Here is a 13,975-nt window from a genome sequence, read left to right as displayed (position 1 = left end):
GGGAGAGGGCGGACATACCGTGCACGAGAGAGGAGACGAGGGGAAGCAGGTAGCATTCACCAGTAGAGAGCTCCAGCACCTCCTGGCGTGAGATGGGGGGTAGGCTTTCGGGGGGCCAGTCTAGCAGGGCTCTCGCAGAGAGGATCAGCCTAGCTAAGTTCTCGCAAATTGGGAGTATTGGGGCAGCCGATAACGGCCGTGAGGGAGGGTGGGAGGCAGCGCCCTGGTTGGAAACAGGCGTGCCGGAACATGAGTGAGTGGAGGGGTCCATTGCCTAGCAAGGAGAGATAGTCCCGGGGCGTAGGCTTGGAGGATTCTTAGGTTCGAGGGGTTTGTTCACCAGATGCAGATGGTGTTGAGAGCAGAAGTAAAACGTAGAGGGAGGGAAAGAAGAGGGCGCGGAGCATGGTTATACAGGAGGTCCCTATACCCACCTATTTATGCAGACACCTCACCCAATCCTAACCCTGTATGACTTATACTTTTAAGTCATTATAACCTATAACTCACAAGTGTGAGTCATGTGAGATCCTCAGCTGACTCACACCAGTCAACTGTACTACATACTTAAACCTATCACGAACCTCATAACAAGAGTCATATAACTCACAACTGTGAGTCATCGCATACAATAAACACCTATGACTTACAAGTAGGAATCATGTGAAAATCTTATCCCTTCTGCCTTGTTACAATCTGGTTTGTGACAGTAGCTCCCCTCCTACTCAAACCCGAGTCCCTTCAGATTTCTATCTCCTTAGTCCAAGGTTGAGAACCTCCTATCCCATTCCTCGAACCACCTTCCTCATCCTTGTGAACTTTTCACAATCCTTGTTGAATTCTTGCCTCACTATTTCTAGTGTGGCGTTAGCTACCTCGATCATTTTTTGATGTATTCTAATCATGTTGAAGTGTTTGGTGATTGTTTTTTTCAGAGGCATATAACTGTTTGCAGAGGTCTGCAATCTGTCAATACAACATATTGACATCTAGTTCCATGGAGGCTTCAGAATTTTTACCCTCTTCCTCCTCTAGCTGCGTTCTCACAGCTAGTTTTGCTATTCTCATTTCCTTCCCCTTCCTCTATGCCTCATGCCATTCCATAACCGGTTTCCTTGTTCCATCTCGCTGGGATTATCCCCTGGCGTCAATTTTCGCCTATTTGTAGTGGCAACATCTGTCCTGGTAACACTGTGTCCATGAAGATCGTCTCTGCCTTACATTTTCTTCAACCAGTTACTGAAATGAAAGATGTCAGTTACGGGCAGACATATACACATATGCAATAAGTTCTTCAATTTGAGAATGCGTAAGGATGGGTGGATGGCCAGGTCTTTTGGTTGGTGTAGCAGGTGAAGTACATGCATACTGAATCTGCCAAATACAGAAGCCAGTTCTCTCTTGAATTTCTCCATATTTCCATCTGATGGAACGGAGAAGCTGGCAATCTCGTCTTTGATCTCGTGCTAGGTCTGGACTCATTGGAGGAGTAGGTATCTTGGTTGATTGAGATATACTATGGAAACTAGAGTTCATAAAAATCTTTTATCCTTACCAAGCCACTATACCCAATTCACTCATTATATCCCTACTAGCTTATCCCCCCTTGCTAGTGCAATACTGTATACAATACTTAGGTGCTATCCCTCCGTATTCTTTCGCCCAGATATAATAAAAATAAACCCCCCTGATTTGGTTGAAGAGCTGGCATGGCGCGGTGCTTGAAAACGCATCAGCCAACGTTTCTCCTCTATCTTAATTTGGTTTGGCTTCAACTCTTATTTTTCTGTCCTCATGATTGCGTTACTCGTACAGTCTTCTGTCCCAGTCAACTTTCTGCCACTTATGATATCGTACTCGTATGTTACAAGTATCACAGGGCACGTTAACTTGCACAAGCGCAGCCCAGTCGACACACCATCCCCCAAAGGAAGCAAATGAATCCCTTCCACCCCCAGTACCCAATACTGTACCCCCAACATACAATTTATCATACCCAAATTAAATTTCGCTTCACTCCAACGAGTTTTACACTTAATATTGAGCCATACACAGCAGCTCAGCATTGATGATATTTTACCATGAAAAAACTTTTCTTTTTCTCCTTCATGACTGATAGAAAATGAACCCTTACAAGACGCCCTTAAACTTAACCAATCCAGTCACCATCCCTTGACTTAAAGACACTGACTACACCAAAAAAAAAGTACCCACTTTTTTCAATTCCGAATGAAAATTGCGAAACCCCCTTAAACCAACCAATGACCCCTTACCGGTAGCTAACATAGGAAAAGAGCCCATAGCCAACCAAATAGCCCGCAGTAAAGATTTTTTTCCACGTCCCCCCCCGCATGGCACTGCGATAAATGAACCCTTCGAAAATCAAAGGCATGAAAATTCGCAGAAGAAAAAAAAAAAGTATTAGAAAAAAGAGAAAAGCAACCTCACCTGTGTACTTCACCCCTATCCCTCTGTTAGATAACAGGAGGGGGGAAGAAAAACAGGTGATTGGTATAAAGAGTAGAAAGACAAAGAGACCCAGAGCCCAGTAGTAATACACAGATCCTTGCGGTTCGAATTGTAGGTAGGTAGTGGCAACAGTTAATCCGCAGGCCCAACAGTGCTCAACTGATGTCTGGCAGTCTTAACTCTCTCTCTGACGTCCAGCTCGGAATCCTGAGACATGCTTTCTAAGCTCTTATCAAACCCTAGCCTAATTAGCTCCCTAGCTCGAGCGTGAACCTCTTCGATATCTTCATGTTCTTCGCGCCAGGTGAGATTGATGACAACCCATGCAAGACCGGTTCTAACATGAGGAAGTCGGTGATTCCAAAGGGCACATAGAGTCCTTAGTAGATCCACGCGCTGGATCAGGGCCCTCTTGTGAGGAAGCGAACCTGTGGCAAGGTGAACAAGGATATAGACAACGGAAGTCACAATTTCCCCAGGCGGAGATTCAGAGATCAGCTCCCCTCTTTTCACATATCGCTTCTGCTTAAGTTTGTCCTCCAAAATCTCAAACACCCGATCTTTCCCCACGCTCTCGAAAAGGTGATCGATCATGAGATTCCGATCCTTGCCTCCAATCCAGTTCCGTAAGAAGTCTAGGCCCTGTTCCTGCAAAGCGATGTCCTCCTTCCTCCTTCTCAAAGAGTCATCTCTCTCTCTCCTCTCTAGCTGCGCCATTACAGCAGTTGCCTTTGGGGGGAACCTTCTTGCCCATGACCTGATCCTCTCTTCTGGCGCATCAAAATATTCCTCGTCACCAGTTCGTCCAGCGCTCATTCTCCTGAGATCGCCGATACTATCCTCCATACCGCCTTCCGTATCGTCCCCATCGCCATCTTCACTCTCCGCCATCTCGTCATCCTCGCCATCTTCATCCCCGTACACATCTCGACGGATAACCCCGAGGAGCCAGTCTACTCCTAGCCCCTCAAAGCATTTCCTCTTTACGTCGGTCTCGGCCTCCAGAACCAAATGCTTCAAAGCCCAGAGTGCATTTAACCTTAGCGCAGCATTTTCGCTCTTCGCATGTGAGCAGAGGACATCAAGAACTCCGGCCTCTAGTATCGGTCTTCGCATTGGAGAGAAGTGCAAAACAAGGTTGCAAACAGCTGCGGTCGAAGCTATACGTACCTCGATATCGTCGTGGCGAAGGAGAGCAAACAAAGGTAGAGCGATTCCAGCGTCAATCAGGGAGGTTCTTAAAATGGAGACAGAGCGGGATAATGCCCTAATAGCGCCGCATGCGGCGGTGAGCACAGCTGGAGGGTTTCCTTGCCCGACTGTGTTTTTCTGGGGCGCGGGTGTTGAGATGGGTTCGAGTGGTTTCATTGAAGACACTAGGACCGGGACCACCCCTGTTTCAATGATTGCCTTCCGATAATCATCTTTGAATAATGCAAGGCTTGTGAGACATCTCAACCCTCCTTCTTTAACCTTCATCTTATGGGCAATCTCAAGACTACTTCCTAGCTCCGCTGTGTGGTTGGAGTCATGGGAATTTCCGTTTTGGTGACCGTTCATTGTAGGTGATGGTAACTCGTTAGCCCTTTTCAACATCGCAGCCAGTTTCTTGATTGCTCCAGCATCCACAGCAGCCTTTTGCATTTCAGCGCGGTCCATTACCAACCTTGCCAGGATCGCGGGTGCCTTTTCCCTAATGGTCCAGCTGGTCCATGTCTCTGCATCAACGCTACCAACTCCTGCATTCACCCGATTCTCTCTACCCTCCTCAGTCAAAAGTCTGACAAGAACCGGCAAAACCAGCAATATCAGCAATTGTACAAGCTTCTTGCTCACAAGCTCCACTTTGAACAAATTGGTCAAAACACTTATTGCCATCAACCTCGTAATGGAGTCCCCAGAACGGACTTGTGATATTAGCCACGGTAAAATGGGGGACTCCTCAACCTCGAGATCGAGATCGACTTCGGAACGGTTAGGCCCGTCCTCAGTTGCAGTCAGCGCGGCCGAACGAAGTATGCGATCCTCTAGATCAGCAATCTCTGCCCCCCGACGCAGAGGAGCATCACCACCAGTGGAAGATTCAGAATCATCTCCAGCATGACCGCCGCCAAGAAGCGCGGCATGGGACTCCGTGGCTCCTGTCAGGGGGTTATAGAAAGGACTCGATGCCGGAAGGTTACTGCTACCATGCATGGAGCCCTCCATTACGTGACTTGAAGTGGTTGGCGAGATCGTAGATGCTGCTGAGAGCGGGGGAAAAGCAGCCGGTGTTATAAGCAGATTCGGGGGCTGTATTATCGAGTTGCTCGCTAACTTAGGTTGAGGTAAGTTTATTGAGGAAGTTGAGCCTACTGTTCCCTCGCCTGGTTTGTTAGACGAAGACGGGGCATCGGGTGAAGAGGGTTCATTGGTAGGAAGAGGAAAGATTGCTATGATTGGCGGGGAGAAGAGGAACTCCAAAGAGCGAAGCCTAGAATCCTTGATAATAACAGAAATGGCGTCAAGAATCGGAGCCAATTTTGCGCCCAGAGGAGCGGGGGGAGGCACATCATTGCTATGAGCATTTTTAGGGTTTTTGGGAATAGATTTCTCGGCCACGATATGGCCTCCCAATCTGGCGCTCAGGGCTCCAAGAACCCCAGCATCCACAAGTAACTTTTGATGGGTTGAATGCCATCCGCTATTATCTGAACTGCCGGGAGCATACCGGCCACACGATTTAGCAATAAGGGATGCTGTGAGCGAAATCTGCTGTTGGACTAGAGCAGCAAGAGATTGTTGCGAAAGGATTTTGTAGATATTTTTCAGAACCTCGGGGGTATAAAGAGCCGTAGCAATTGCATACGAGGGACACGTCGCGGAAAATGCTGAGGTGTCTAGAATGGTATTCAACGTGCGAAGGGACGACAGAACAAGTTTCGGTGGAGATGAGGAAGGATCCAGAGAAGCTATTAGCGGAGGCAAAGCCTGCGAATCGAACAAATGCGAAATATAGTTTTCACCGCCTACATGACACCACTCAGGGATTAGTGATATTCCCCGAAAAGGTAAAACAGCCACGGATATCCGGACCATCTGAATGTGTATCTTAAAGGGGTGATACCATAAGCCAGGCTCCCAACCGCAATTCCAGCTTCCAATCTGGCACTGCTCCAAACATCATCCGCAGCGCCAGTACCCTCCAGAATCCTAACAAGGGGGGGCACAATTCCTAGGCGTACAAACAATTCTTTCTTCTGCTCATGGCCGATCAGCTCATGTTTGAGTCGTTTGAGTGCAGAAAGTGTATTCTGTGGTTGACTAAACGGCGACCCCGACAACTGTGATAAAAGTGCCAAAGCGGTAGACTCCTCCTCGGAATGGGTCATGATGGCGTTAAGTGAATCCGTTTCGCTGAGATCTCAAAGGGTGGTCGAAGGGCAGTCGCAGCCACAGCCTTGGCAAAGGGGCCGTATGCGGTCAAGGAGCGCGGCGGTTAAAGTTTAGAGGAAAGATTGACGAAGTATGCGTGGCCACCAACAGTTGGAGGGGCTCAGGCCAGACGGGGGTCGATGGATGAATGGATGAAGGGGGGGGTGACTACTGAGGCGGGGGTGGTTGCTATGAGAAAGAACTATGGCGGGACCAGGGGAATTTCGTTGGTCAGTGATGTTGATGATAAAGTGATGATGATGATGGTTGACGAGGACTAGGCGGAGATGTATGATAAGCTCTTGGGGGGCACGCCGCACACGCACGCACAGGAAAGCTTTCTACGGAGGTCGGGGTATGGGGCTCGGGGGACAGGGTTTGGGAAGAATGATCCAGGCTTCGGTGTGGATGGATGATCTGGAGGCATAACAACCCTGCGCCTTCTGCCGTGCTTCCAATCTCGCAGTAACAGCGCACCCTTCATCCCCAAGCCATTTTCACTTCTCAACCCGAAAACAGTTAGCGGTCCGCACCGTCGACCCATCTCTCGCCCAACGAACCCGACACCCATAGTCTACTTGTACAGTACTCACACAGACGGACTCGTATTTGTGCACCGTAAATTAACTATGAGTTGAGACATGATAGCTGGCAGGTACAAAATTTCCGAAATCGAGAATACCTCAAAGTGCCATGTGTGCTGGTCACGTCTAAAGCACCCGTTCCCAAAACCACCGGTACTCCAGTACTAGCTGTTCGGGAACAGCACGGACACAGTACGTTGAATACTGGTTCAAGAGCGGCCAATCGCCTCGGATCGGGATATTTCCCACATCTCTCCCCCATACCTGCCACCGTTGTGATCCGCTCGTTCCACTAACCATCCCGACGGGATTTACAGTGTTACACGTACAAAGACATGATAGCTGTTTGCTGCACTCTCCCACCCCGCGGTCGATCGTGTCCGAAAGCCTTTTATCCCCCCCCGCCTTTCTGTACTGTACTGTACTTGTATTCCCCCTGACCAACCGAAAGTGTTACTGTGCCTGTAATCGAGTATCGGTACTGGCGCTAGTGCTCGAGCACAGTACTTGAGTACTAGTACTAGTACATGGCAGTGACAGCACCGGTATGATACTAGCCTGGTGGGTTTCCTCCAATTCGCGGAGAAATCCGAGAGGCTATTATTGATATGGATATCATAGAAAAGTCCGGTATGTGTACCGGCACCACACTGCACGATACCGCACTCGCTCGAGCGCACTGAATAGTCTGCTACTGCGTCGTGCGGTTTCTGCAAGGTCAAGGTCTCCGGCACTCCTTCTTCATTTCCCCTAGGTAATTCCCTCAAAATCTTTCCTCACTAATGAGTAGCAACGATGGTGAACTGGTGAAAGTGTATATATAATTGCATTGGAACGAAGGAAACTGAATGTACAAATCCATCCCATCTTATCCAAGTCTGCATACCTATCCGTTCCTACCAGTTCCAATCCTTATTATTAGTTGAGCCTCTTCTTCTGTCCCGAGTGCTGTGCCATCTGCTTATTTTTGTTTTTCCCCCTTGATCATTTTCGCCTGACCTCATACATTTTTCTCTGGCCAACCAATCACGCTAGCAATACAGCAACGTGCGGCTCGCAAAAGTTTCGACCGCCGAATTACACTCCAAAAACTCATTGGGACCGCTTCTATCTCTTCTATCTCCCGTTTCGCCCCCCGGATGTCTTCAGTATTACTGTTCGTTCTACCCCTCTGTTTTTCCCCCTAATCTTCTCTCCTCTCTGCGTTAGGTCTCTCTGCTTATACTCCCCCGCACTTCCGCAGCCGCTCCCTCTACCCCGTTACCCCCGGCTTCTACGCCATGAACCCCGCCCCGACTGCCCTTCCAGGCCCCTCTTCCTCGTCCACTACAACTTCTTCGGCGACTATCACCCGCTCCTCCTCAAGCAAATCGCTTTCTCCCGCCGATTTCAAATCGCCCTCCTACCCGCAATATGTCGAATCTCCCTCTCTTGGTGCCTGGTCGCCGAAAGGCGGGCAACCAATTCCAAAGACAACAGGAAACTCACCGTCGACAAATTCGAAACGCCGTTCGTCGAGACCACAGACGCCGAGACCACCATCCTCCTCTTCGTCTCCTTCGGCTTCAAGGATTTCTAGCCACCGCTCCGCTATGAACCCCCCTGCCACTCCAGTGGCTGCCCACTCCACCCCATCTTCCTCATCTGCCCTATCTCCAGCATCCAAAGCGCCCACTACCCCTTCAACCTCCACCGAGCGCCATTCTAAATCCTCATCCCCCCCTAAACGTGCTCGGCATTCAGATCCTTTGGTCAACTATTTACCCTCACTATACCAACACTGTCCCACCCAGGATCTCGTTTACCTGATAAGCGACATGCTCCTTGAATTGGTCGGCTTAAATGACAAAATTCCACTCTCCGGTGCCGGTTTGACTAGATTTCACTCCCGGTACAGTTTGACTTTCTTGAACTTTCTACGAAAACCTCTCGCTGATTCGCGTACGTGATAGAGCGCCCCCGACTATCTCAATTCCCGATTACCTCTCTCGTTTAGCCCTCCACGCCTCACTCCAGCCATCAATCCTTCTGTCAATGGTTTACTACATTGATATACTCTCAACACATTATCCCCCGTTTGTTGTCTCCTCACTAACGGTCCATCGGTTTCTCATCACAGCTGCGACAGTAGCGACCAAGGGGCTCTGCGACTCATTTTTGACCAATGGATTCTACGCCAAGGTTGGGGGTGTCAGCCTAATGGAACTTAATTTGTTAGAGTTGGAATTTCTGGTCAGGGTGGGGTGGAGGATTGTCCCGAAGGGAGAGGTTCTGGATGAGTACTATCGAAGCCTAGTTGGCAGGTGCCAATCGAGATACGCAATCTCGGTAACCACGGTTGGCGGCCATGAAGAAAGTGACACTCCTCCTGGACCAAGCTCCAGCTCAACAGCCTCTGAGCCTAGGCAGGACGCCTCATCTTCAGTAGGCGAGGGGGGTGAGGCGGGCAGGTGACAACGTATGCATAAAGCAGGGTTTCCTTGGCCAAAAACAAGGCACTGTTTTTACGTCCCTTGGGCTATTCTTATCATTACTATATTGTGTGGCTCAGTCCATTTCTTTTTGTTCAGACTCAGGAGTTCATGTTTGGGAAAGGGGCATCAGATGTTTGGGGATCTGGAATCGTCTCCGGATTAGAGTAGCGCGATTGGAGATGTTGGTGATGGTAATGGATTTCATTAATTCGTCCCCTAACTTACCAGAGTAAGGCACCGCTAAACGCACGATGCAACGCTCACACGGGATATATGTGATTTTCCTCCTTTATTTTTTACAACGGTTGCTCTGCAACCCCCCACCGCACTTAGGCAAGACAAGACAAGACACTAATCACGAATGGTCACTCGTTAGCGGTATGCAAAAACGGTCCTCCACCAACACCGGTACCCCGCAGCAAGCAAAAAAAAAAAGAGATCCGTAAGGGTTCAAGCCATCCTCATCCCATCTTATATGAATGCCAAGAAAACAGAACCACCGCATCACATCGCATACGACAGCAACGGGACGAGACCATCCGCGAATTTACCAACCCGCTCGTAAAGGGGTAGCGTTTGCGAACACAACTGCTATTGCACCCAGGTCCAAGCACAAAAGCCAAAATTTGGCGGCAATAGCGACCGCGCTCACAAAAGCCAACCCACTAAGAGTACCTGCCCACCCATAGTAGGTGCGCGCGATGTGATACAATACGATATGCCTAAATCCATCTCCATACTTGTATCATACCACAGCAGCTAGTTTTTCTGCGGTGCTTCGCGTGCGTACCGGTATACTCTCCGTTGTCTATTCCTTATACTATATGATTAGTAAGTTAGTACGGTGTCATAATATTATAATACATACGTACTCGTGTGTGTGGTGTGAACGCCGACTCTAGGGTATCCTGGATAGCCTGCTTCGCCAGGGTCGTTCATGAGTTTGCACTCGGTGCTTAGCGGCCAATCGTTTGGGAACGTGGCGTCGCGATAGAAGGGGGCGAGTACCGGTACGCTGTTATGAGCCATACATAGTCGAGGCGCGCGCGCACAGAAATTGAGGTTTTCTCCGTGGAGTAGGGAAGGGGATCGCTGATTGGTGCGAGATTGATTGATTGTGGGGATGGAAGGATGAATGGAAACATAGGAGTGGTATCGTATGTCTGCATTAGATGCGGGAGGATTGCGTATGGGGTTTCCCCAACTTCTTTTTTTGGCTGGAGAGTGCGGAGACGGGGTTGTGGCTGTTTGGAGTGGTATGTGGGGTACCGGTATGGGTGATGTATTGTTCCCCAATAAGTTATGATATAAGACTGCAGTCTTGGCAGGCACCGCACCGGGCTGCATTCGCACAGTATGATATACTTCCGCCCTGCCGATGGAAATTGATAACGTTATGACACGATATGATATGATAGATGGCTTGTTTCTCTGCTCTGCAGGAGTTGGGTAAAAACATGCTCTCCTTTTCCCCTTCCCCAAACTTTCTAACTTTTTTCCTATGATATGATATGATAGTAAGGTTAGGGCTTGGCTTTGCTGCGCTGCAGGAATTAAGGTTAGGGGGGATACCCTCCTTTTCACTCCTCCAAGCTCTCTGGACATGAATAACCTAACCTTTTCCCCGGTACCTTTGGCTCGAGCTGGTTAAGCTGGTTGAGCAAATTATGCCTCCGCTTCGTATATGTAGTGTTTGCCTGTGATCCCGTAACGTATGATACAGGATCCTCCAAGAAGTTATGGAACAGTTATTTCAGGGTAAACAGCCAAACATATCCCTGTCCATTCCGGTTAATGGGTTTCTGCCCTTGTATCACAACAACCCATCCCCTCTTCCGAGTCCCCGTACTTGACGGGCGGGCAGACACGGTGGTAATGCCGACGAACACATTACTCGAGTACTCGAGTACCATAGCGGTAAGGGGGCACCCCATCCATCGATTCGCATAAAAGTCCTTGCCTTGCGGCAATTGGGACTATGCGTGCTGTACGTACCATTGGAGCTGGAGCTAATAAAGGGGTCTTCGAGGGAACCACAACGGGTTGGGAAGGGCTCTCGGGCACGATATGGATACGGAATCGTATCGTGTTGCGGTAGATTCTCCCGTTGTGAGAAAGGCTCATAGGGGTGATGGTTTCGTTCGTTCGTCAGGTTTGGTTTGGTTTGGGAGCTCGGGGTGATAACGAGATGACCGACTCACCGGTACCGTAACCACTCAGTATGGATACCGTTGCCAAGGGGGTGGAGTCCCAAATTGGCAACGTTACAGGCCCCGGCATGAAGAACCAGAACATTTGAGTCTGAATCTAGTATGGGCGCTGCCCCCCTATGTCCGGGTTCTACGTTCCGGGGACTTGTACTCGAGTATATAAGGAGGAAATTGGAGAAAAACATTAAAGCAAACTGGATATCAAACCTGATTGCTCTTGCTAATTGGCCAGCGAGCGGCATATTCCCGAGGGCAACCCCCTTGGCAACGGCGTCTACAGCACTCGTACTAGTACGAGTACATACCGAGGGTCTGCGGTAGTTTTTTTTTTTTTTTCCTTTTTCGTGGCAGAGGCCACACGCCCGTCTGTCATGCACACTCGCATCCACAAAGTTCTCATACTTGTAGCATATCAGGCACCATACTCCATCAACTCCAGCCGCCCTAGATAGCAAGACAAGGACTACTCTCTTCCGAGAAATCATTTTCAATCTGGCAACGGCGAATTCCACAGAGGATATTCATCTTGCTCCCCAAGTAAATAGCTCCTGCAATCTCTCCCGGTCCAAGACTGCCAAGACTTTGCGATCTATCAGACGTTATGTTAATCAATATAATTTTACCCTAACTAGTACCAGTCCGACGTTATGAGAGCTTTGTGGATGTGAGTGCGCTCTCATTTGGAGTGTGCTTACCAAATCGGAATCGATGCTTTGGCGAGATACGGTTGCGGATGTGGTCTTGCAACTTTCCCTGCCTGCGGAGAAGCACGTACTAGTACTTGTACTTGTACGGTACCATACAAGGAGGACACCAGGTTGATAGGTCGATCTCCTGGGTTTACGCATGGGGTAAGTAAACTTAACGGTGTTCTGGTATGACAGCCCCGGCCGGGGAAACCGTCACTTCTAGTTTGTGATGTTCTACCGGTACTTCTCTAGGTAAGCTGTACAGTACCGGTAATTCGAGGACTTTGAAGATTGCCGCGAGCCTGGAGCACTTAGTCTATTGTCTCATAGACGGGCGAGACACGGAAAATTTCGCGCCGTCCCTGTCGGCACAATACCGGTAACAAACAACTTTTCATTAACGACCGGTCAAGTGCCGGAAAAAAACCCTTTCTATTTGCTATCTCCGTAGATCTCCAATATCCCTGTAGATCGCACACATCAGCCTACGATAGGGTTAGTTTGGCAAGTTAAGGGAATTGCGAAACCGGTTATTGAGATCCAACCCAACCAAAGGACTCGGGCCATACCATGTTAGGAAAGCACTGATCCTTCCCAAGAATTTTTGACCCTGCGTCGCGGGATTAGTGGGCAAACGGGGATAGCGGATCGCGAGAGTTGATACTGGAATTTTGTTTTATTAGATACGGCAGAGAAGTAAAAGTACTTGTACCGCCCAAAGGATATGTACTGTACAGTACTCGAGTACTCGAGCAGACTCCAGACCAGAACTAATATGAGATACGGTACATGGCCACACCCACGCTTGTAATCACTGAGATCTTCAACGGAGAAGCCTGGCGGGTGACGAGAAGAACAGGGATCGGTAACAGGCATTTTGTCCCCCGCTACCCCGACGAACCCACCTTCTTTGCCCGCCAGATGCCCCCTGTTCGTCACATGTGTTCCGGAAAGCCGACAGGGATGGCGCGAAACCCTCAGCAGCACCTTTCTGGTCTCTGAGATAGGATGAGCATAAGTGAGGCGATTTTAGCCCTCATAGTCTTCACCGCCAGTGACGGGCTGGGATTCCGAGCAGTAAACGTTCCGCTGTCGGCACGCTACTTTGACGAGTTCGTCTCATACCCAAGTTGCGCATAAGATATCTTGTTCACCGTCCGCTCATTTTTGTTCACAAACGTCGGAAAATTACGAGTATGATATGATAGGAGAATTTCGGGCGCGGCCCCCCCCAAGTCCCTAAGCCCTCGACCAGCATGTTAACCACCACTTCTCCTTCCAGAAGAGCACCCCGATCTTTACTAGTGATACTGCCCAAAATACGGCGAGTACGAGTAGTGACCGGGTGAGGGCCTTTTTTTTTTCCCTTGAAAGGTTGGGAAGGGTCAGGCGAACCCGCTACAGTACCCCCGCTGTAACGGTTTCACCCCTTATCGGCCTAAGCGGTGTGCGAACCAATCACATCCCCTTCGCCCCGCTTTCCCCCTCAACCCCAGACACAATTGGACCAAAGTGACAGCTATGATACCCCGCCAAAGACATTTCTCCGGTGTGGTATTGTGCGGGCTCGCACGGTTAGACAAGTTAGCCTAAAATGTCACCCAGGGGGTTACAAATGCTGTCATTCAGTGATACGGATTCCATCCCGTATGATATCATTGGCGAAATTACCTTGAGGCAAAGGTACAAGGGTCAGGGGTAAAATAGTGGTACCGCACTTGTATCGTACAAGTATGGTGCATGACTAATTCTCTAAAGTTGACCGAGGCAAGAAAAAGTCGAGATCCTCTGCTTCATTGGTATCACCCCGCTTATAAAATTTTAGTCTGCTCGAGCACCGGTACTCGCGCGGCCGAGTTGGAGCCGCACACCTAAAACTATGATAGTAGTGATAGTTAGGCTAATGGGGGAGGAGGAGTTAGGGTGGTTGGGCTTCGCCTAATCACAGCTTGCCTCCCCTTTGGAACCGCCTTTGTTAGTTGGGTTTTGTACCGTACTCGAGCAGGTTGGGGTTACCATAATACGGTAGTAGAAAGTGGCCAGAAAAAAAAGTGAAATCCACCGACATCAAGCATCACACACTATCATATCATACCACTGGATCCGGTCAGTCCTCCTGTAACGGGTTAGGGCTC

The 13,975-nt window shown here is 49.3% G+C and overlaps 3 protein-coding genes; 1 reads left to right on the top strand and 2 right to left on the bottom strand.

The window, feature by feature from the left end:
* Positions 1-2,074: 2,074 nt before the first annotated feature.
* GSTUM_00002261001 (uncharacterized protein) lies at positions 2,075-5,885 on the bottom strand. XM_002836026.2 has 4 exons: positions 5,576-5,885; positions 4,686-5,477; positions 3,402-4,496; positions 2,075-3,320 (listed from the first exon to the last, which is right to left on the bottom strand). The coding sequence occupies exons 1-4, from the start codon at positions 5,838-5,840 to the stop codon at positions 2,602-2,604; spliced, it is 2,871 nt and encodes a 956-aa protein (XP_002836072.1). The 5' UTR covers positions 5,841-5,885; the 3' UTR covers positions 2,075-2,601.
* A 1,862-nt stretch (positions 5,886-7,747) lies between these two features.
* On the top strand, positions 7,748-9,054 carry GSTUM_00002260001 (uncharacterized protein; the record flags this gene model as incomplete). XM_002836025.2 has 2 exons in its annotated part: positions 7,748-8,358; positions 8,420-9,054. The coding sequence occupies 2 exons, from the start codon at positions 7,748-7,750 to the stop codon at positions 8,919-8,921; spliced, it is 1,113 nt and encodes a 370-aa protein (XP_002836071.1). The 3' UTR covers positions 8,922-9,054.
* Positions 9,055-9,294: 240 nt separating this feature from the next.
* On the bottom strand, positions 9,295-10,288 carry GSTUM_00002259001 (uncharacterized protein; the record flags this gene model as incomplete). XM_002836024.2 has 1 exon in its annotated part: positions 9,295-10,288. One exon carries the CDS (start codon positions 10,286-10,288, stop codon positions 9,797-9,799), a length of 492 nt encoding a protein of 163 aa, XP_002836070.1. The 3' UTR covers positions 9,295-9,796.
* Between the last annotated feature and the right edge of the window lie 3,687 nt (positions 10,289-13,975).

Source organism: Tuber melanosporum, assembly GCF_000151645.1.
Source record: "Tuber melanosporum whole genome shotgun sequence assembly, scaffold_124, strain Mel28".
NCBI lineage: Eukaryota > Fungi > Ascomycota > Pezizomycetes > Pezizales > Tuberaceae > Tuber > Tuber melanosporum.
Note: the sequence above shows the minus strand (reverse complement) of the source record. Positions and strands in the feature narration are given on the sequence as shown.

Excerpts from the sequence above, each read along its gene's own strand:
- GSTUM_00002261001 (XM_002836026.2), bottom strand. The coding sequence starts at position 5,840 with ATGACCCATTCCGAGGAGGAGTCTACCGCTTTGGCACTTTTATCACAG. Across the intron at positions 4,497-4,685 it reads GATCTCGCCAACCACTTCAA|AGGATCGCATACTTCGTTCG; the intron begins GTCACGTAATGG and ends TTGCTGATCTAG. Across the intron at positions 3,321-3,401 it reads CTGGCTCCTCGGGGTTATCC|GCGGTATGGAGGATAGTATC; the intron begins GTCGAGATGTGT and ends ACGATACGGAAG.